This window comes from Scyliorhinus torazame, chromosome 7 (genome assembly GCF_047496885.1).
Source record: "Scyliorhinus torazame isolate Kashiwa2021f chromosome 7, sScyTor2.1, whole genome shotgun sequence".
Lineage (NCBI taxonomy): Eukaryota > Metazoa > Chordata > Chondrichthyes > Carcharhiniformes > Scyliorhinidae > Scyliorhinus > Scyliorhinus torazame.
This window is the reverse complement of record NC_092713.1, coordinates 126,399,305-126,420,299: the sequence shown is the minus strand read 5'-3', so window position 1 is coordinate 126,420,299 and position 20,995 is coordinate 126,399,305. Positions and strand designations below refer to the sequence as shown.

The 20,995-nt window shown below is 45.5% G+C and overlaps 1 protein-coding gene across 3 annotated transcripts in view; it reads left to right on the top strand.

Moving 5' to 3' along the window:
- Nucleotides 1-20,995, top strand: part of crb1 (crumbs cell polarity complex component 1) — a 258,755-nt gene that overhangs the window by 131,690 nt on the left and 106,070 nt on the right. For all 3 annotated transcript variants that reach the window (XM_072511473.1, XM_072511472.1, XM_072511474.1), the window contains exons 6-8: nucleotides 4,527-5,489; nucleotides 12,357-12,907; nucleotides 19,932-20,097. In XM_072511473.1, coding sequence (XP_072367574.1) covers nucleotides 4,527-5,489; nucleotides 12,357-12,907; nucleotides 19,932-20,097 — 1,680 coding nt within the window. The remainder of the gene's footprint in view (nucleotides 1-4,526; nucleotides 5,490-12,356; nucleotides 12,908-19,931; nucleotides 20,098-20,995) is intronic.

The window sequence follows — 20,995 nt, the reverse complement described above, 5'->3', positions numbered from 1 at the left end:
AACTGGACCCAGGCCCTCGGGAGTCCATATTCGGGGTGTCGGATCAGCCGGGGCTGGAAACGGGCGCGGAGGCAGATGTTGCAGCCTTCGCCTCATTGATCACCCAAAGGCGGATCCTGATAGGGTGGAGATCAACCTCTCCGTCCTGTGCCCTGGCGTGGTGGGGGGACCTGCTGGAATTCTTGGCACTTGAAAAGGTCAAATGTGAACTGAAGCGAAGGATGGAGGGGTTCTACAATGCATGGGCGTTATTCATTATGCACTTTCGAGAATTGGATCACATCGAACATTGGGGGGAGGGGGGAGGCGCTGGGAGGGCTGTGGGGAGAGGGACTGTACATGTTAATGGTGACTGTGGGTGATTCCTGATTCCTTTTTGTCATTTGTTTATGTTAACATGCGGGCTAATGTCTGGGATTTGGTGGGAGGATGGGATCATTGTTATTGATCTGAGGATTGACATTACATTTGTTACTGATTATTGTTTACTGTTGGGTGTAAATTCGGGAGAAAATGTGAAAAAGGAGAATAAACATAATTTTTTTAAAAAATCAATGGCAGAGTCATTTAATTGGGGATGCTCCAGATTAATTGGAGGACAGAGATATCTCGAGGGCTGTGGAGTTGAGGGAGTTTAAAGAGATAGGGAGGCGTGAGGCCATGGAGAGATTTGAAAACAACAGTCACAATTTTATTGCTCAACCAGGAGCCAAAGCAGGTCAGTGCGCACAGGGGTGATGGGTGAACAGGACTTGGTGTGAATTTGGGAAATGGCCGCGATCGGGGCCCACCGATCCGCGGGCGGGCCTGTGCCGTGGGGGCACTCTTTCCCTTCCGCCTCTGCCACGGTCTCCACCATGGCGGAGGAGGAAGAGACTCCCTCCACTGCGCATGCGCGGGAAACTGTCAGCGGCCGCTGACGCTCCTGCGCATGCGCCGCCCCGACGTGTCATTTCCACGCTAGCTGGCGGGGCAACAAAGACCGTTTCCGCCAGCTGGCGGGGCGGAAATTCCTCCGGCGTCGGCCTAGCCCCTCAATGTTGGGGCTCGGCCCCCAAAGATACGGAGCATTCGGCACCTTTGGGGCGGCGCGATGCCCGTCTGATTGGCGCCGTTTTGGGCGCCAGTTAGCGCACATCGCGTCGTTTCGGGAGAATTTCGCCCTAGTGAATTGTCAAGTTATATCCATACACACAGCGTGTTGTTAAAGACAGCATATCATAATTTATTTCTATTACTGCCAAAGTAGAGTGATGCCAAGACTATCCATCAGTAAAGATTAAATATATTGAGGATCTTATATCTAAAAGAGAGAAGACTGAGGGATGACCTGATGGAGGTTTTCAAGATTGTGAAAGGGTTTGATGGATTTTGATTTGATTTGATTTGATTTATTGTCACATGTACTGGGCTGAGTTCACCGTCTGCAGTTTCTTGCGATCTTGGACCGAGCAGTTGCCATATCAGGCTGTGATGGAGCCGAATAGAGTAGATATAAACAAAATGTTTCCACTTGCAGACAACAGAACCATTAATATAAGATAGTCACTAAAAATCAAACCTGGAATTCAGAAGTAACTTGATTACCCAGATTGGTTAGAATGTGGAACAATCTCTCCCCAAGAGGATTTGCAACAAATATTATTTAAGAGAAAACTAAACAAACATGAGAGAGTAGAAGGATATGTTGGGGTTAGATGAGGATAGGTTGGAAGAGGTTTGTATGGAATATAAACCCCATTGATTGTTGGGCAGACTGGCATGTGCTAATCCATGATGCCCTACAGTACAAAAGGAGACCATTTGGCCCATCGAGTATGCACCAACCCTCTGAAAGAGCACTCTACCTCGGCCCAATCCCCCGCCCTATCCCTGTAGGATTAGTCATTGATCATGACTAATCCACCTAACCTGCACATCTTTGGGCACTAAGGGCCAATTTAGCATGGCCAATCCATCTAATGATCAAAATGCTTTGTAAAATTCTTTATTCCTGATCTTTTGGCAGTGACATATGCTTCGAGCCTGAAGAGAAATCGTGCTAAAGGAGTCAGATTTTATTTGGATTGTTCATTGCAGTTTATTTCTATGAAAGGTATATGCGAGACAATACTGAATTATCATTTAACTGTTTAAAGTGTTTTCATGTGCTATTTTTCAAATGCTGCGAGTTTTGTTGTAATTGAGGGGAGCAATCTATATGGGTCACAGAGATTCACTGCGCAAACTATTGTGTAAGCAAGGAATTTACTGATTCTTAAGCCTTGCTGATCTGGCTTTCAGAACATTTCACACTGAGCTGAGTCAGCAGGCATGGCAGACAAAGGAACAGTATGTGCAGTTAAGATACAAGTTAACAATGAGAAATGAACTACGATCGACGGGTGTTGAATCGACGCAGGACTGGGGATTTTTTGCCTCTTGTTTTCAAAGAGTTTGGATGCAGATATTTGTATTTTAATCACGCTGAGAGCAATGGTCTCATCAGTGTTTTCGGCTTCCTTCATTTTTATGATTGTCATCACAGGTAAATTTTGCTAAAAATATTCCATTCAGTTAAAAGCACAGGAGTGGAGACCAGTGGTGGGATTTTAAAACTTGGGGTGGGGGGGGGGGGGGGGGGAGCTTAGCTGATACCATCACATATAGAAAGATGACCTTTTAAGAGTTGTTGCATTATACATGCCTATTGTAGGTTACTTCTGTCGATATTAAATTTTAATGCATTGTGTTAAAGAAATGAGACATCATTTATACTTTCTGGAAAACCATCTTTTGCCTCTGGTTGGTATTCTTTGTATCTACACAAATCGTAATCATAGCCGGTTGGTACAGTTCGAGTCTCAAAAATATTTACCAGTTATAGAAATTTTGCAGATGGCTGATGTGAATTATTGTGTGTTTGTTTGAACTGGAACTTTTTTGCTTGACATTAGCTTCAGTTAGTTTTTCAAACAACTATGTTCAGTTCATAATCAAGAGTCACCAAGATAATTGTGTTTGATGCACTGTAACTAATAATAGACTAATCTCCATTATCCACTGAGCTGCTACCTCTTTAGAGTAGAATCTATCAAATGCGTCACTTCCTATGTGCAGATTTCCCCTGCAAAATGTCATTTATTTACTTTTGCTCATTAAAACTATTCCTATTTCTTTAAAACATCACTTTTATGCAGAGAATAGGAAAATAAATTGTAAATAAACTACCTCGTGCACATATCCCCAACTGGTTTTCCATAGACTTACGGGATAATCATTTCAAAGAGGGTATTTTAATCTGTGATGTAATCGCATTTAAAGATAACGACACCATGGGAGATTTTAACTCTTTCAAAACCCACCTACCTGCTCAGAGGAAAAAATTGGGCCCTCCGAGCACTGGTATCCACACAATGTCAAAAATATTGACACAAATTCCAGGTTGCAGTGAACAAGATATCCCTGGAATATGCAATCTTCTATGTGTGCTTGAAGGAACTCTGCTACAGCTAAGGAAATTACGGAGGAAATGAATTATCACAACAAATGGGCAGATTTACTCCAGCAATAAACTTCCTGCCAATCAGGAGGTAAAAATATAGATCAGGGACCTGTTCTTGCATAAATATTGGTCATTTGATTGGAAAAGCCATTAGAGATTTTACAGAGCTGGTGCATGTACTGCAGAAAATTAAAAAAATAAAACACATTAGCCCTTCAATTCAGGTGATGATAAAATGTAAAATTTTGACTGCAAGGGAAAAAATAGTTCAATCATTTTGTGTTTGCAGAATAGCTTGCCTTTTTCTGAATATATTCTTTAAATAAAGTGAGCAGCCTGTTTTTCCTCATTACAGAGGAACCATTCTTACTCCAATGTTTTATGTTGTGCACACAGAAATGTAAAATTCTACAAGGAGAAAACATACAGCCTCTATAGATGTTATGAAACATATACTGAGTCGTATTATTGTTACAAAATGTACATTTCGAACATATACAATAGAACAATACAAGAGTCAGAGATGTGCTGAAGTGCGACATTGCATGCGTGACAAAGTGTAAAAAGAAACAACTGAGAGAAAAGGGAAGATGGTGGCAGGCTGGTAATGTTACTGGCCTAGTAATCCACAAGTCCCTGCTGGGGGACATGGGTTCAAATCCCACCATGGCAGCTGGTGGAATTTAAATTCAACCAATAAATATGGAATATGAAGCTTGCCTTAGTAATAGTGACCATGCCAGCTATTATTGATTTTGGTAAAAACCCATCTCTATACTTATGTCCTTTAGGGAAGGAAATTTGCCATCCTCACCTGGCCTAACCTATATATAACTCCAGACCCACAACAATATGGTTGACTCTTAACTGCCCTCTGATACGGCCTAGCAAGCCTCTCAGTTCAAGGGAATTAGTGATGGGCAACAAATACTGGCCTTGCCACATCCCATGGAAGAATAAGAAAGGGACCTGCAGGAAGTGCACACAATGTACAAAAGTTTTACTAAATAATAGATGGGGAAAAATGTGCTTTCTTTTCAAGGTTTGCGCTGTGAGATGGACGTTAACGAGTGTGACTCAACTCCTTGTCAAAATGGTGGAACGTGTCAGAATACCATGGAGAGTTACATCTGTCACTGCCCAGCACGAAATGAACAAGAAATCTTTTATGGAGGCAAGAACTGTACAGATATCCTGACTGGCTGTGAGAACCATGAATGCCAGAACGGAGCGACATGTATCCCATACCTAAAGGATGCACAACATAGGCACTATTGCCTCTGTGCTAATGGTTATACTAAATTGAACTGCCAATTATCAACAACCTTCTCTTTTCCAATTGGTGGATATCTTCGCATTAAAACAGCAAGTGCCAGGAAGCATGAAGAATCAATGGAGAAACCTGTCTACCGTGTATTCCTAAGGTGCAGAACTGCACTGTCTGGTGCAATTATATTTCACAGAGGGAACAAAGATACATTTATGAAATTGGAAGTGTTCAATGGGCATTTATTTGCCTCTCTGCAGCTGAGAAACCAGCTGGCTGCTGGTCTTGAGATTTTTAAGAATGTGAATGATAGTCACTGGCACACTGTGGAAGTGATACTAGGCAGTGACTTTTCTGTCAAGCTCCTGGACAATTCGTGCGCAGGAGAATGTGAGCTGAAAAAGTTTGTTGGGCTGGAGAGTGGTCAATTTGCTTCTGCATTTGTAAACACATTCTTTGGCAGCACAGAAAAGGAGTACGGACACTTTTCGGAAGGCACTAATGTCCTCCAGCCTCGGCCTTATTTTATTGGTTGCCTCCAGGATGTGGAGGTCGATTCTCAAAGAATTGATGTAGAAAATCTTTCAGTTGACTCAGCACTGAACGTCAAACCAGGGTGCAGCAAGAATGAATGGTGCCAGAGGAACCCATGTCAGAGCAAGGGGCAATGCATTGACTTGTGGCTAAGCTACCAATGTAAATGTTTCAGACCATATACAGGATTTAACTGTTCAGAAGGTAATTAGTCCAAATAATATTTTGATATTTGAAATCACTCCTTTCTGTTTGTTTTGATGTGAAACGTCTTCACTTGAAATGTTGTTTAACTGTTATTTAAATACTGAGATTTAATTGTATGGTTTCACGTTCAGTAATTATGGAAATGCAGGTATTGACGAGCAGTGGGTTGCGTCCCTGCCCCTGAGCCACAAGCTCTGGGTTCAAGTTCCACCCCATGACTTGAAGGTGCGTTCATATTACGGTCAACAGGTTGAATGTCAACCTGCAAATCCTTCCAAATAGGTCAATGGCTGGAGGTAAGTGCGGGAGAGAGATTCCTGGTCAACCATGCTTGATGTGGACTGGTGCCCCTCAAGCTAAGCCCTCACAACAGACTAGCAACCTGTCCTGGGAATTACTAGCTTTGGAAGTGGACAAAAATCTGCCTTAGTGCATCACTAGGAATGGAAAGAAAATTGGAAATACTAAAAAAAAATCATAAAGCAACATTAAACATTCTCATTTCAACATAACATTTTAATATTTCCTTGATCGTTTTAGGTTAAAACTATTGCAAAACTACACAATACCAGCAAAAAATTGGCTCACAGTCATGATTTCAAATGTATATTTAAATATTGCATCTGAATGAATTGCGATTGAATGTATAATTTGGGTTCTAAAATCTTGGGCATGATTCAGTGATTCAAGTTAACGTTCACTGAACGCCGCGTTTAATGGGGTGTTTTTCCAGGGGCTGCAGTGCTGAGAAACACCCTGCTATCCAACAGCACTTTGCTGTTTTTTGTTTGGCCTCAGGAAGATTCTCCCCACGGATGCTGCACTTCGAGGGATTTCCTGCTGGTAAACTGAAGATCAGCAGCAGGAAAGGCTCCTCGCAGATCAGTGCGCCATTTGGTCCGGCTGCCCTGTTTCACACCCTAGCTGATTTTTTTATTGACTTCGGTGGAAAAAAAAATCGGTTAGAGTGAAAAATAAGCTGCCTTGTGCCACTTTCTAAGATCAATGTATGCCCAATGGTAAGTTACATCCTTTTAGATCTTAATTAGTTCTCTGTCTAGTGTATGTAGGCTGGCTTCTAAGAATTGGGTTAATGAGAATATTCCTGCTCTGCTCCATTAGTGAGAGGAATATAAAGTGTTCTCCATATCCCTGATATGGAGATGCCGGCGTTGGACTGGGGTGAGCACAGTAAGAATTCTTACAACACCAGGTTAAAGTCCAACAGGTTTGTTTCAAATCACTAGCTTTCGGAGCGCTGCTCCTTCCTCAGGTGAATGAAGAGGTAGATTCCAGAAACATATACATAGGCAAAGTCAAAGATGCCAGACAATGCTTTGAATGCGAGCAGTCAAGGGCATTCAGCCTCTGATCTCCGGGTAAGTGTTCTCCAAGGCGGCCTTCAGGACGCGCGACAACGCAGAATCGGCGAACAGAAATTTATAGCTAAGTTCCGCACACATGAGTACTGCCTCAACCGGGACCTTGGATTCATATCGCATTACGTTCACCCCCAACCATCTGGCCTGGGTTTGCGAAATCCCACCAACTGTCCTGTCTTGAGACAATTCACACCTCTTTAACCTGGGATTACCCCTCTCTCTGGATCTGTAAAGACTAAATTACCTACAAATGCTCGCATTCAAAGCATTGTCTTGCACCTTTGACTTTGTCTATATATATGTTTCTGGAATCTACCTCCTCATTCACCTGAGGAAGGAGCAGTGCTCCGAAAGCTAGTGATTTGAAACAAACCTGTTGGACTTTAACCTGGTGTTGCCAGACTTCGTACTGTGTTCATATCCCTGCACAGTGCTTCCACACTAAAGCCTTCGTTGACTGACACTGCATTCACCTGATCTGCAGCTAGGTACCCAGGTTTATACTGCCATTCTCCTGCCGGCGTGGGCTCTGCACGTGTATGTAATCATTCATTACACAGCACCTCTCCCAGCAATTAAAATGTAGATAGTCAGTGAGTGCTGGTAATACCAGCAGAGCTGTCTAAATATTTAAATGAATTGCGGATAGATTTTAACGGTGTTCAGAAGATCCAAACATTTATGATAAAAGCAAAATACCAAGGATGCTGGACATCTGAAATAAAAACAGAAAATGCTGGAAAAAAAGAGTCATACGGACTCAAAGTGTTCATGTCACCACAGATGCTGTCAGACCTGCTGGCTGAGAATTTTCTCAGACCTGCTGCTGCTCCTTTGCTAAATATGAATGGGGGTTTTAACCTACCACTCATTGCGAGAATGGGACAAACGCACAGTTAAAATACCTGTGCAAAGACTTAATATTCTAATCTTATTCAACTTCCTCCTGCCATCATTTTCATAGACTTTCATAGAATTTACAGTGCAGAAGGAGGCCATTTGGCCCATCGAGTCTGCACCGGCTCTTGGAAAGAGCACCCTACCCAAGGTCAACACCTCCACCCTATCCCCATAACCCAGGAACCCCACCCAACACTCAGGGCAATTTTGGACACTAAGAGCAATTTATCATGGCCAATCCACCTACCTGCACATCTTGTGGCTGTGGGAGGAAACCGGAGCACCCGGAGGAAACCCATGCACACATGGGGACGATGTGCAGACTCTGCACAGACAGTGACCCTAGCCGGAATCGAACCTGGGACCCTGGAGCTGTGACCAATTGTGCTGTCCACAATGCTACTGTGCTGCATTTCTTTTTGAAGGTGAAGGCGCCCATCGAATTCAAGCAGGGGCCTCATCAATAGATGCAAATTGGGGGCTCTGATAGGAAATACATAGAGATTACTCAGGGATAGAAGACATTTGGCCAAATGAGCTCATGTAGATGCTACCCACTACACTTGCAAATCGTTCTAATCCTGTTTATTCATCATGTTCCATATGTTTCTACAATCCCCTTTCTAACTTCAAATGTCAAGTTCAGCTTCAACCATTAACAGTGGAAGTTAATTCCATAACTCTGTGTGAAGATGTTTCCTTTGCTTTCTTCTAAATCTATTTCATTTAATCTTGTACCTATGGTTTGGTTTTTTTGACTTCCCAACTACGGGAACTGTCTGATGTTATCTAACCTGTCCCATCCTTTAAAAGATTCTATTACATCACACTATTTTTTCTAATTAAAGATCATATTTTAAAGTTTTTTTTTTTACTACCTCGTGGGGGGTATCCATGGAAATCTGCATTGCAACCTCATCGAAACCTTAATATTCTTCCTATATTGTGGAGCCCCATACTGCATGAAGTACTGCAACTGAAGCCTTATTAAGCTTTTATATGGCTCATCATTAGCTCTTGGTTTTTATATTCTAAACCTCTTGAGATGAATCCTAGAATTTATTAGTTTCTTTACAGCATTAGCAACCTGATAATATTCTGTGATCCTATATGCCTAAGTCCCCTTGTGCTTCCACAGCATTGAGCTACTTCCATTCAATGGATAATTGCTACTGTCTTAACCAAAATGTAACATCTCATGCTTATATGAAATTTCATCTGCCACTCCTTAGCTCATTCCCATCTTATCAATATCCCGTTATAGTTTCCTTCGGTCTTTGAAATATTAAATATGCCACCTATTTTGGTTTTGCAGACAAATTTTGACACCACATCTTCTAGAGCTATGTCCAAACCACTGATATGCACAGTGAACAGAAACATCACTGGGACCTGGTGACATTTTAAGGAATTACTGAGTAGGAACGTATTGTGGATGTTTCACTAAGTAATTCTGTTGGGAAAACAAAGATAACATCCTTCAATAAAAGTCAGTACCTTGGGCGCGATTCTCCGGGGGTCGGAGAATCGCCGGGGGCTAGCGTGAATCCCACCCCCGCCGTGTCCCGAATTCTCCGCCACCAGAGATTCGGCGGGGGCGGGATCGCGCCGTGCCGGTCGGCGGGCCCACCCCCGGCGATTCTCTGGCCCGCGATGGGCCGAAGTCCCGCCGTTGTCAACCCTCTCCAGCTGGCGTGGATTAAACCACCTACCTTACCGGCGGGAGCAGGCAGCGCGGGCGGGCTCCGGGGTCCTGGGGGGGGGGGGGTGCGGGGCGATCTGGCCTCGGGGAGTGCCCCCACGGTGGCCTGGCCCGCGATCAGGGCCCACCGATTGGCGGGCGGGCCTGTGCCTTGGGGGCACTCTTTTTCTTCCGCCTTCGCCACGGTCTTCACTATGGCGGAGGCAGAAGAGACCCCCTCCCCTGCGCATGCACGGGGATGAGGTCAGCAGCCGCTTTCCCGCGCATGCGTTGCCCGGCGAAGTCCTTTCGCCGCCGGCTGGCGTGGCGCCAAAAGCCTTTCCTGCCAGCCGGCGGAGTGGTTTCCTAGACCCTCAAGGTGAGGGCTTGGCCCCTAAAGGTGCGGAGATGTCCGCACCTTTGTGGTGACCCGACGCCGGAGTGATCCGCGCCATTTTTGGCGCCGGGTAGCGGACATTGTGCCAGTTTGCGGAGAATCCCGCCCCTTATCTTTGTTGCATGTGCAAGGGCAGGAATGTTCTTCTGGGCTCTAAAAGGAAAGTCTAGGTCCTTGATTGTCTAGGCTACTCCTATCACCAGAGGCCCAATTTCCAACCGCACCAATCCCTGCTTAAATAACCATCACGTCCACCCCACCACCACCATTTTTGATTTGCTCAAAGCTGCGGCTATCTCTTTCCACCCATTTTGGACAGGCAGCTGGATAACTGATTGTAAATAAGGCACGGGGGTTAAAACAGCCCAGGCCTCAAACTGATGACATTGGTGGTTTTGATGCCCCTTGCACCCACCCAATATCATCTCAGAGTTAAACTCCCACTGGGGTACTTAATGAGTACTTTGTATCGGTATTCACCAGGGCAAAGGACATGACGGATGTTGAGGCCAGGGATAGGTGTGTGAAATCTCTTGAGAATGTCAATATATCAAAGGAGGAAGTGTTGAGTATCCTAAATTGCTTTAAGGTATACACGTCCTCGGGGCTGGATTGGATCTATCTCAGGAGGCAAGAGGAGAAATAGCTGGTGCCTTAACAGATATTTTAACATCCTCTTTGACCACAGGTGAAGTTCTAGAGGACTGGAGAATAGCCAATGTTATTCCCTTGTTTAAGAAAGGAAGCAGGGAAATCCAGCAATTTATAGGTCGGTGAGCCTGACGTCAGTGGTGGGGAAGCTTTTGGAAAAGATACTGAGGGATAGGGTGTATGCATATTTGGAGGAAAATGGACTAGTTAGTGACAGTAGCATGGTTTTGTACGGGGAAGGTCATGTCTCACCAACTTGACTGAGGTTTTTGAAGAGGCGACAAAGAAAATTGATGAAGGAAGGGCTGTGGATGCATTTTATATGGCATTTAACAAGGTCTCACATGGCAGACTGGTACAAAAACTAAAATCACATGGGATTTGTGGTGGGCTGGCTAGATGGATACAGAACTGATTGGTTATAGAAGACAGAGAGTTGGGGTGGAAGGGTGTTTTTCTGAATGGAGATCCGTAGCTAGTGGTGCTCTACAGGGATCAGTGTTGGGACCACTGTTGTTTGTACACATAAATGATCTGGAGGAAAATGTGGGTGGTCTGATTAGTAAATTTGTGGATGACAAGAAGATTGGCGGAGTTGCTGATAGTGTCTAGGATTGGCAGAGGATACAACAGGATATAGATAGATTGGAGACTTGCGCAAAGAAATGGCAGATGACTTTTAATCCGGTCAAATGCGAGGTGATACATTTTGGAGGATCAAATCTAGGTATGAATTGTACTGTAAATGGCAGAACCCTTAGGAACATTAACATACAGAGGGATCTGGGTGTGCAGGTCCACAGTTCCATCCACAGTTCCCTAACAGTGGCAACACAGGTGGCCAAGGTGATTAAGAAGGCATATGGCATGCTTGTATTCATCAGCCGGGGCATTGAGTACAAGAGTAGGGAAATCATGTTGCAGCTGTATAAAACCTTGGTTAGGCCGCATTTGGAGTATTGCGTGCAGTTCTAGTGACCACATTGTCAGAAGGACGTGGAAGCTTTGAAGAGAGTGCAAAGAAGATTCATCAGGGTGTTGCCTGGTCTTGAGCGTGTTGACTACGAGAAGTGCTTGAATAAACTAGGATTGTTTTCACTGGAAAGACAGAGGCTGAGGGGAGACCTGATAGAGGTCTATAAAATTATGAGAGGCATAGACAGGGTGGAAGTGTCAATTACAAGGGGGCACAGGTTCAAGGTGAGAGGGGAAAGTTTAAGGGAGATGTGCGGGGTAAGGTTTTCACGCAGAGAGTGGTAGGTGCCAGGAACGCGCTGCCAGAGGAAGTGGCGGAAGCAGGCACATTAGCAACATTTAAGAAGCATCTGGATGGATACATGAATAGGGAAGGAATAGAGAGATACCGACCGAGTAAGGGCAGAAGGTTTTTTTTTAGTTAGGGCATCATGATCGGCACAGGCTTGGAGGACGAAGGGCCTATTCCTGTGCTGTACTTTTCTTTGTGTTCTTTCGATTTCCCACCACTCTTTCAGCAAGGTTATGATAGCGGAGCAGCAGTTGTTTTGAGGGAATTACCAGTTCAGCTGGTGGGTGAACCAGTTTTCTTAAGATACATACTGAGGTATTAAGTAATGTAGAGATAGCTAAATTCATTTTGATAGGCTCTCAAAACCTTCACTTCCATTTTGTGGGAATTATTGAGAGATTTTCAAAAATGACTTGAAAGTTTGTTTATACAAAACCAGTTACAATAATCAGGCAAATTAATCATACTGTTCTATGAACTAAACATTTCTTCAACATATTGGGATGTTTCACTAGTTCTTTTACTACTTTAAAAGTAATGTTTTTTTTTTACAAGGCTACTAATCACATTTCTTTGCCTTTTATAGAATTAACACCAGGCAGGTTTGGCCATGAAAATTCTAAAGGCTATGCTATGTTTATCATTGATGATGATCCAGGTGAAGAGGTGGAGGTTTCAATGTTCATTCGCACACAAGAGCCAGATGGTCTGTTATTTGTCCTAAGGAACAGTCATGCACAGTATCTTCAGATAAGGTTGGACACTGGCAGAATCGTTGTCCAATCTCACTTGTCCAAACCCCTCGTGGGTGGTCACTACACCACTGACAGTCCTTTTCAATTGATAGCAGTGAAGATAAAGAGAAACAAATTGGAACTTGTTCATTCTGGAGAGGTGATTGGTCAGACTCATATTCATCCAATTCGTGTTCAAGCTGGTGACATAGCGTATATCGGAGGCCTGCCAGATCAGCAAGAGCCAGCTAATGGTGGGAGATACTTTAAAGGGTGTATCCAGGATTTAAAAATCAACAATAAAAGACTGGAGTTTTATCCCATCGGTGTCTCTGAGGATTCCTACAGCAACCGAACACTTGTAAATGTAACAAGTGGCTGCATTGATGACAATGCATGTCAGGTACAGTATACGGTTTTCAACACACTTCTGCATTTGTGTGATCACACGTGTGTTCAGTAAGAGGACAACGGATAGTAATGGAAATCAGCAAAATGCCATAGCCTCATATACAAAACAGGCAGTTGTCATGAAGATGGAAGTGACTGAACCCACCATTCAAACTACTCTCTCCTCCAAAAGGTAGCAGACAGGTGGACACAAAATAAAGGGGAAAAGTGGATTGATTGCAAATAGAGGAATTTCTTCTATATTAAAACATACTGGGCCGAATCTTTCATGGAGTGGCAATCACCAGTGGATTGCCAACTCCGCTCATATTTGCTTGTCTTGCACCAGAGCTCTGCACTTCTCGCTTAGGCTTCTGAACCGAGCCTCCTGGGAAATGCAAAGTATACCTGTTCCTGTAGTCCCTCTTTAGAAGCATTGGCGGAAGCCAAGGCATGCCTTCTTTTTACAGAAGTAGCTGCTGTATACCAGTAAGCTTAAATGTCTCAGCCACTTTGAGAAGATACAGAAGAAAGGTAAGTGGGTGAGAAAGTAGGGTGGGGATGTTGAGATTGAGGGGGGTGGAGGGGGGGTCGCAAGCATGGCCAGGCGGTCAGGAAGGTAGTCAGAGGTGGGATGTAGGGGGTAGTCCAAGGGGTGGGGTGAGGAGGTGTTAAGTGGTTGGGGTAGGGGGGTTAGTTGGTGATGGGGGAGTGGGGGGGGGGGGTTAGTTGGGGGGGATGGTGGAGAAGTCGGGGAAGTGGGGCGGAGGATAGTCGGGGGCCGTGAAGGTAATCGGGGGTTGTTGTGTGGGGAAGCTACAGTGGAGGTCCAATGAGCAATCAGAGAGTCAGAGTCAGTAGTTTGGTTGCACAGGAGTTAAACTGGTCTTAATCTTTTTTCCTTTATAACTATTCTGGTAAGTTACTTGGAAACATCTGTCGAATCTGGCACATACTAAGAGTTTGTGAGGGCTCCAGAGGCAGGGTAATTACACAAATGAAATTGAAACTTCCCAGATAATTCCCGCTGAGTCCTTGCATTGGGACTTCCAAGGGGTCACCCAGAGCATTCTCTGGGACCTCCGGGTTACAATTATTTACCCGAAACACTCTGAGCGTACCACCTAAATGCCATGAATTAGAAATAAATCTCAAGTCAAAAACAGCCTTTGATTGTCCTTTGATCTTGAATGTTTGGTGCATTTATCTCTTGGGAAATGTTTCAAATTTTTTCTTTTCATCAATAAACCAAAAGATTCACCAGAAAGTTGTTCTGATCTACCTGCAATATCATTGGGCTGGATTCTCAGTTTGGGAGACTATGTCATCCCGCTGGAGCTTGCAGTCATAAAGCAGGATTCAATTCAGTGTTCCAGGCCATGCAAATTTATGAATGGTGTGGAATATGAGGGGAATCCCAATATCTGGCTGTCACCTTGAGCAGGCGGTCCAATAGAGTAGCAGGTATCCCCCACCCCCTGCACCCCAAATTAGTCCCGACCCCCTGCACTGCAGATCGGCCGTGACACACCCGCACCACCACATCGCACACAGCCCGCAACCCTCAGATTCTCTGGGTGCCCCCTTCCCCCACCACCCCCAAGCATGGGGGTGACCCAATCCATCCCATCGCCCCATGCCCCCCCCCCCTCCTCTGCCCCCGTGGTCCCTGTAATAAGGAAATCCTCCACAGGGACCTCAGTGATAGGGAGATCCCCCAAAGGGACCCCTGTGACAGGGGGACTCGCTACAGAGACCCCTGTAATGGGGAGACCCCCCACAGGGACCACTGACTTTTAGGACCCCCCAAGAACTCCTGATTGAGGGTACCCCCCCCCCCCCCCCCCCCCCCGAAAAGAGAACCCTGCCTGGAAGCTAGAGAGCAGTCCTGACTGGGGCTGTGGAAGGCATTATAGCTGCAATACATACCTTGCAGCTATGCGTGCCCATTCCTTAAAGTGGAGCAGCTATGCCTGGGTCCAGTTCCCAAAGATCCCCTATCTGCAGTCCAATCATGGCTTTCCAGTAGTGGCTTGTGATTGGCAGCTCGTAAAAACCATCTGCAGCTTTGATCCAGTCATAAGACCTTAAGACATAGAAGCAGAATTAGGCCACTCGGCCCTTCGAGTCTGCTCCGCCATTCAATCATGGCTGATATTTTTCTCATCCCCATTCTCCTGCCTTCTCCCATAGCCTCTGATCCCCTTATTAATCAAGAACCTATCTATCTCTGTCTGAAAGACACTCAGTGATTTGGCCTCCACAGCCCTCTGTGGCAAAGAGTTCCACAGATTCACCACCCTCTGGCTGAAGAAATTCCTCCTCATCTCTGTTTTAAAGGATCGTCCCTTTAGTCTTGAGATTGGGTCCTCTGGTTCTAGTTTTTCCTCCAAGTGTAAACATCCTCTCCACGTCCACTCTATCCAGGCCTCGCAGTATCCTGTAAGTTTCAATAAGATCCCCCCCTCATGCTTCTGAACTCCAACGGGTACAGACTCAGAGTCCTCAAACGTTCCACATATGACAAGCTGTTCATTCCAGGGATCATTCTTGTGAACCTCCTCTGGACCCTTACCAAGGCCAGCACATCTTTCCTTAGATACGGGGACCAAAACTGCTCACAATACTCCAAATGGGGTCTGACCAGAGCTTTATACAGCCTCAGAAGTACCCCCTGGTCCTGGGGGTAGGGAGGGGGGCTCGGGTGGTCTGTACCATGTGGCCCTGGCATGGTGGGTCAAAGGATGCCCCCTTGGCCCACCGCGAGGTCCACCACATCAGGTTCATGTTGTAGAAACCAGAAATGAACCTCGCCCATGTGCTTCTCAGCTGGAAGAATCACTTGCTTCCCAAGACTGGAGAATCACCAGAGGGCGGAGCATAGGTCGCGGGCCCACTAAATAGATGCAAAAGGTCATTACGACCCATTTGCATTTATTTACATGTTCCCGTTGGCATGCAGTGTGGAACCTGTTCACCCTGGCAGGGAGGGGTCTGAGCATGGCGTTTGTGTTGGCGCCCGGCACCGATCCCAATTTTTCCCAGACGCCCGATTCTCCGTCCCATTGGGAACACATTCTGGGCATCTGGGGATGGAAAATCCCTCCCATTGTTTTATTAATTTCTTCCAAGCATAGCTTCTCTTCATGCAAGTAATACCATGGGAATAATAGGGGTTTTTGAATGGGATACTTGGAGTTTTGTTAAATAGTCACAATGTTTTTTAAGAAGTTAGGTTCTTTGGGCTGGATTCTCCCATTCTGGGGCTATGTCCCCACGCTGGCTTGGGAATGGTGGCATTTTGCGCCAGAAAAAATGGCGTAAAATGGCCACCGATTCCCCGTTTTGCTGGGGGCTAGCATGCCGGCAGCATAGAACACCCGGCTCTAGCTGCCGATATGCCCTGGGGAATTGGCAGGTCCGTGGCCGTGCATGCGCATGGCGGCGGCCTGCAGCGGTCGCGCCGCACTACATGGCGGAGGCGCTCGTGGATCCCGGCCCGCGAAGTAGTGCCCCCCACTTTTGCCGGCTCGTACACCCCGGACCATCCACCCACAGTGCCCCCAGCCCCGAATAATTTCCCCTCCGCCCATGGATCGGCCCTCCTCCGACTATGGTGGCGCTGGACTGAGTCCGCAGCCGCCACGCCGAGTTCACAATGGGCAGTATTTACATTGAACGTCTCGCGAGATCGCGGATCTCGTGTGGCATTGCGAGCTGGGTTGATCCCGGGAGTGGGATCTCCTGGTGTCTATTGGCCACGCTGACCCCCTGCGAGCTGCTTTTCGGGTGCAGCGTGACCATTGGATCATGCCCTTAGATGCTTATTTTCCACTCTTAATTAAATAAAATGCTTGGTGACAACCTGTGTTAAATACTGACACAATACCTTGCAAGAAGTGCTGGACACTCAACTTTGAGGCCTCAGTTTGAATTCAGTCTTGTTTAAGAGTCATACTCAGGTCTATGTTTACAGGTAAATCCATATTTTAGCTGCAAAAAATGGCTCATTGGGGGGAACAGCAGGAAAGTTGGATGGAGTGGGGGCTGGTTTAGCACAGTGGGCTAAACAGCGGCTTTTAATGCAGAACAAGGCCAGCAGCGTGGGTTCAATTCCCGTTCCAGCCTCCCCGAACAGGCGCTGGAATGTGGCGACTAGGGGCTCTTCACAGTAACTTCATCGAAGCCTATCTGTGATAAGCGATTAGTATAAGGGGTGGTTTAGCACAGTGGGCTAAACAGCTGGCTTGTAATGCAGAACAAGACCAGCAGCGCGGGTTCAATTCCCGTACCAGCCTCCCCGAACAGGCGCCGAAATGTGGCGACCAGGGGCTTTTCACAGTAACTTCATTGAAGCCTACTTGTGACAATAAGCTATTATTATATTATTATATCACTTTCCCGACTGCGAAACAAAGTTATGCAATTTAAGTTTTGAAAAGAATGCATTATCCAAACTTTTATTTGGGACGATGATAGGGAGAAATGGGCAAAAAAAGGAACACAGAACATAGGAGCAAGAGTAGGCAATTTGGCACTTCAAACCTGCTCTGCCATTTAATAAAATCATGGTTGCTCCGATTGTGATCTCAATTCCACTTTCTTGTCTGGCACCCATAACCCTTGATTTCCTTGGGCGAAATTCTCCCCCAACGGCGGGATGCCCGCCGACTGGCGCCAAAGCCGGCGCAAATCAGAAGTCTCCGCATCTTTGGCGGCCTAGCCCCAACATTGAGGGGCTAGGCCGACGCCGGAGGGATTTCCGCCCCGCCAGCAGGCGGAAATGGCGTTTGTTGCCCCGCCAGCTGGCGCGGAAATGCGGCGCATGCGCGGTAGCGTCAGCGGCCGCTGTCAGTTTCCCAGCGCATGCGCGGGAGCGTCAGCGGCCGCTGTCAGTTTCCCGCGCATGCGCAGTGGGGAGAGTCACTTCCGCCTCCGCCATGGTGGAGACCGTGGTGGAGGCGGAAGGGAAAGAGTGCCCCCACGGCACAGGCCCGCCCGCGGATCGGTGGGCCCCGATCGCGGGCCAGGCCACCGTGGGGGCACCCCCCGGGGTCAGATCGCCCCGCGCCCGCCCCCCCCCCCCCCCCAGGACCCCGGAGCCCGCCCACGCCGCCTGGTCCCGCCGGTAAATACCAGGTTTGATTTACGCTGGCGGGACAGGCAATTCCTGGGCGGGACTTCGGCCCATCCGGGCCGGAGAATCCAGCGGGGGATCCCGCCAACCGGCGCGGCCGGATTCCCGCCCCCGCCCAATCTCCGGGAGCGGAGACTTCGGTGGGGGCGGGATTCACGGCGGCCAACGGCCATTCTCCAACCCGGCGGGGGGTCGGAGAATGACGCCCCTAGTCTCTCAAAAATCTATCTAATTCAGTCTTGAATTTCAATGACCCAGCCTCCACTATTTTCTAGGGAACTGAATGCCACAGACTAAGGATCCTCTGAGAGAAAGAAATTCTCCTAATTTCCATCTTAAAGGGAGACCTCTTATTTTTAAACTGTGTCCCCTCGTTCTGGTCTCCCCTACAAGAGGAAACAGCCTCCTGCTAACATCCAATCAAATCTCTTCAGGATCTTATATGTTTTTAAAAGATCGCCTCTCATTCTTCTAAACTCCAATGGGTATAAACCCAACCTGTTCAACCTTTCTTCATAAGATAAGCCCTTCATCCCAGGAATAAATCGAACAAACCTTCTGTGAACATACTATTAATGCAATTATATCCTTTTTCAAATAAGGAAATCAAAACTGTACACAGTAGAGTGCACTTTTATTAAAACAACACACTCCTTGATAGCTCAGGAGAATTGAATCAATTAAAAAAATACCAAGTCCTAGACAATTTCAAATCTGGCCTTTATGACCTAACCTGTGTTTGGGCAACATTCATGACGCTGCCTTCCACTGCTTCAAATTAAGGAACAAAATGTCATGCAGGGTTCTTGATCGTGATCCAGTAACTGCACCTAGAAATGCAGGTTTATCGATGTTAGATCAGGACAGTGTGAACTTACCTATTTTGTCTCTAATGATAGATTATCGTTCTAGCAGTGGAAAGAGAGAAAAGTAAACCTACACATTGACATTAAATCAGCAAAGGGTCATTACTCAGGAAAGGAGGGCAGAAATATTGGTGAAAAATTAAAATTGTATTGGGAATCACTGCATTTGAATACCTCTGCAGTGTTCATTTTTGTTGCATTGTGGATTTGCTGGAGAGAAATTGCAGTCTGCTTCATACAGGGAAACTTTGCAAGTTTCAACATGATGCACCCTCTGATATTATCAAGGAATTACCATTTAAGTTGCTGCTTTTGTTGTAGCAGCAAGGCAACACTGGTTGAACTCCAAAAACTACACATGGCTGAGCTCCCTCATAGCTGTAACAAAAGGCAGTCGCAGAAGAGTGGTCTGGCTGATGTGATGGGGTGAAATGGTAGTAAGAGAGATGCTTAATTATGGATGAGCAGTAGTTACTGCTATGTTGTTAGCTCTCAGGACAGGTAAACAATTAATTGTAGACCTTTGCTCACATCATATGTTCCTATCATTATTATTCTGCTTATCATATGCTATTCCTATATATCCAAATAGCGATAGATGATTATGTAACAGTATGGTACCAATTCACATTGTACAACTGGGCTGACTGTAAGGTATGGTTCATTCTATCAATGGGATATGGATTATCATTGCCTCATTATATATTCAGTTTTCAAGATGTGTTAGCTAATTGAATCCTAAAAATAATATAAATTTAAATGCAAATCATTGCATCTAGTGTTTTCTGTGATCACCCTGTTCATCAAATCCACAAAATACAGACATATTTTTGTGCAGGAGTAGACGTTACCAGCAAGATTTTAACTTGCACAAAAACCATGCACTTGCATGGAATAAAATTGGACAAAGAACAAGGTACAAAGTACATGATACGTTTTTTTAAAACTCTTAAATTCAATGTCTAAGATTTACTCTGTCAAACATTATTTTCCATTCTACAATACTTAGCCTCTTTGTTTTTTTTTTAATCTAGTCAAACCCATGTCTGAATGGTGGAACCTGTTCCTCCATCTGGGATGACTTTCTGTGCAAGTGCCCTGCAAGTACTTCAGGAAAAACTTGCAATCAAGTCAAGTGGTGCCAGCTCAACCCATGCCCGCCGTATTCTGAATGCCAACTGCTCAGCGATGGATTTGATTGTAAGTGGACAGTAGTCAAACATTTTTGCATTTCAACAGCTATGTTATTGGAAAACATTTACCTCGGTGAAGCAAAAGCAACAAGTACACAAAATACTGACGAAAGCCATCAAAATTATGTATTTACACAAGGTTGGTCAATTGCAATAAGAACATGCTCATGAGCAATTTTATGAATCGTACATCCTGCTCTCTCTTCTTAACAAAGAATTCTGAACAAAAAGGACAAGTCGAATAAGCTGTTTATATTGAGCATATCATCTGCTGAAACTCATTGGGCCTGAGATCTCTTGAGCTCTTTCCAACACCCAAAGGGAGCCAATACAGGACCTGCAGCTGCTAGTCTGCCTGGTTGTTGGCCTGATCCCAAATTTCAGGGTTAGAGGTTATTTGTATAAAGGAGGTGGCTGCTCAAATCCTTTACGCCAGCTACTGGGGCTAATCCTCGTCACCGTGGAAGACTCAGAATATCGGAGTGGCATTTTGCTTCTCGGCAGGATTATTTTGGGAATGGGGTGGGAGTAGGGTGCAGATAGTGGGAAAGACGTATTCACTAGTTGGTCATTCCAGCTTGACATGTTTCTGAATTTTGTTGGGCCATTTTTGTTCCCCAAAGAAAGAGTTTGGAAATTGATTTATTCCTAATGCTGGCGGTTTCAAAAGCAAAGCACATTCATGCCATTTTTAACAACAAAGCAGCCATCAGATGAGTGGTGGTTAATATGCTAAATAGGAAGATGCTTTTCCCAGAGGCTGAATAATAGTTGATTCATTAGCTTGTCTGGGTATTCAGAAGGACACCTCACATCAGGGTATTGGAAAATCCTTTGAGAAAGGTTTTTAATAATCAGAACAAAGGCATTACCATTTCAGTCTGGGTTTTTTTGGTAACAAGGCT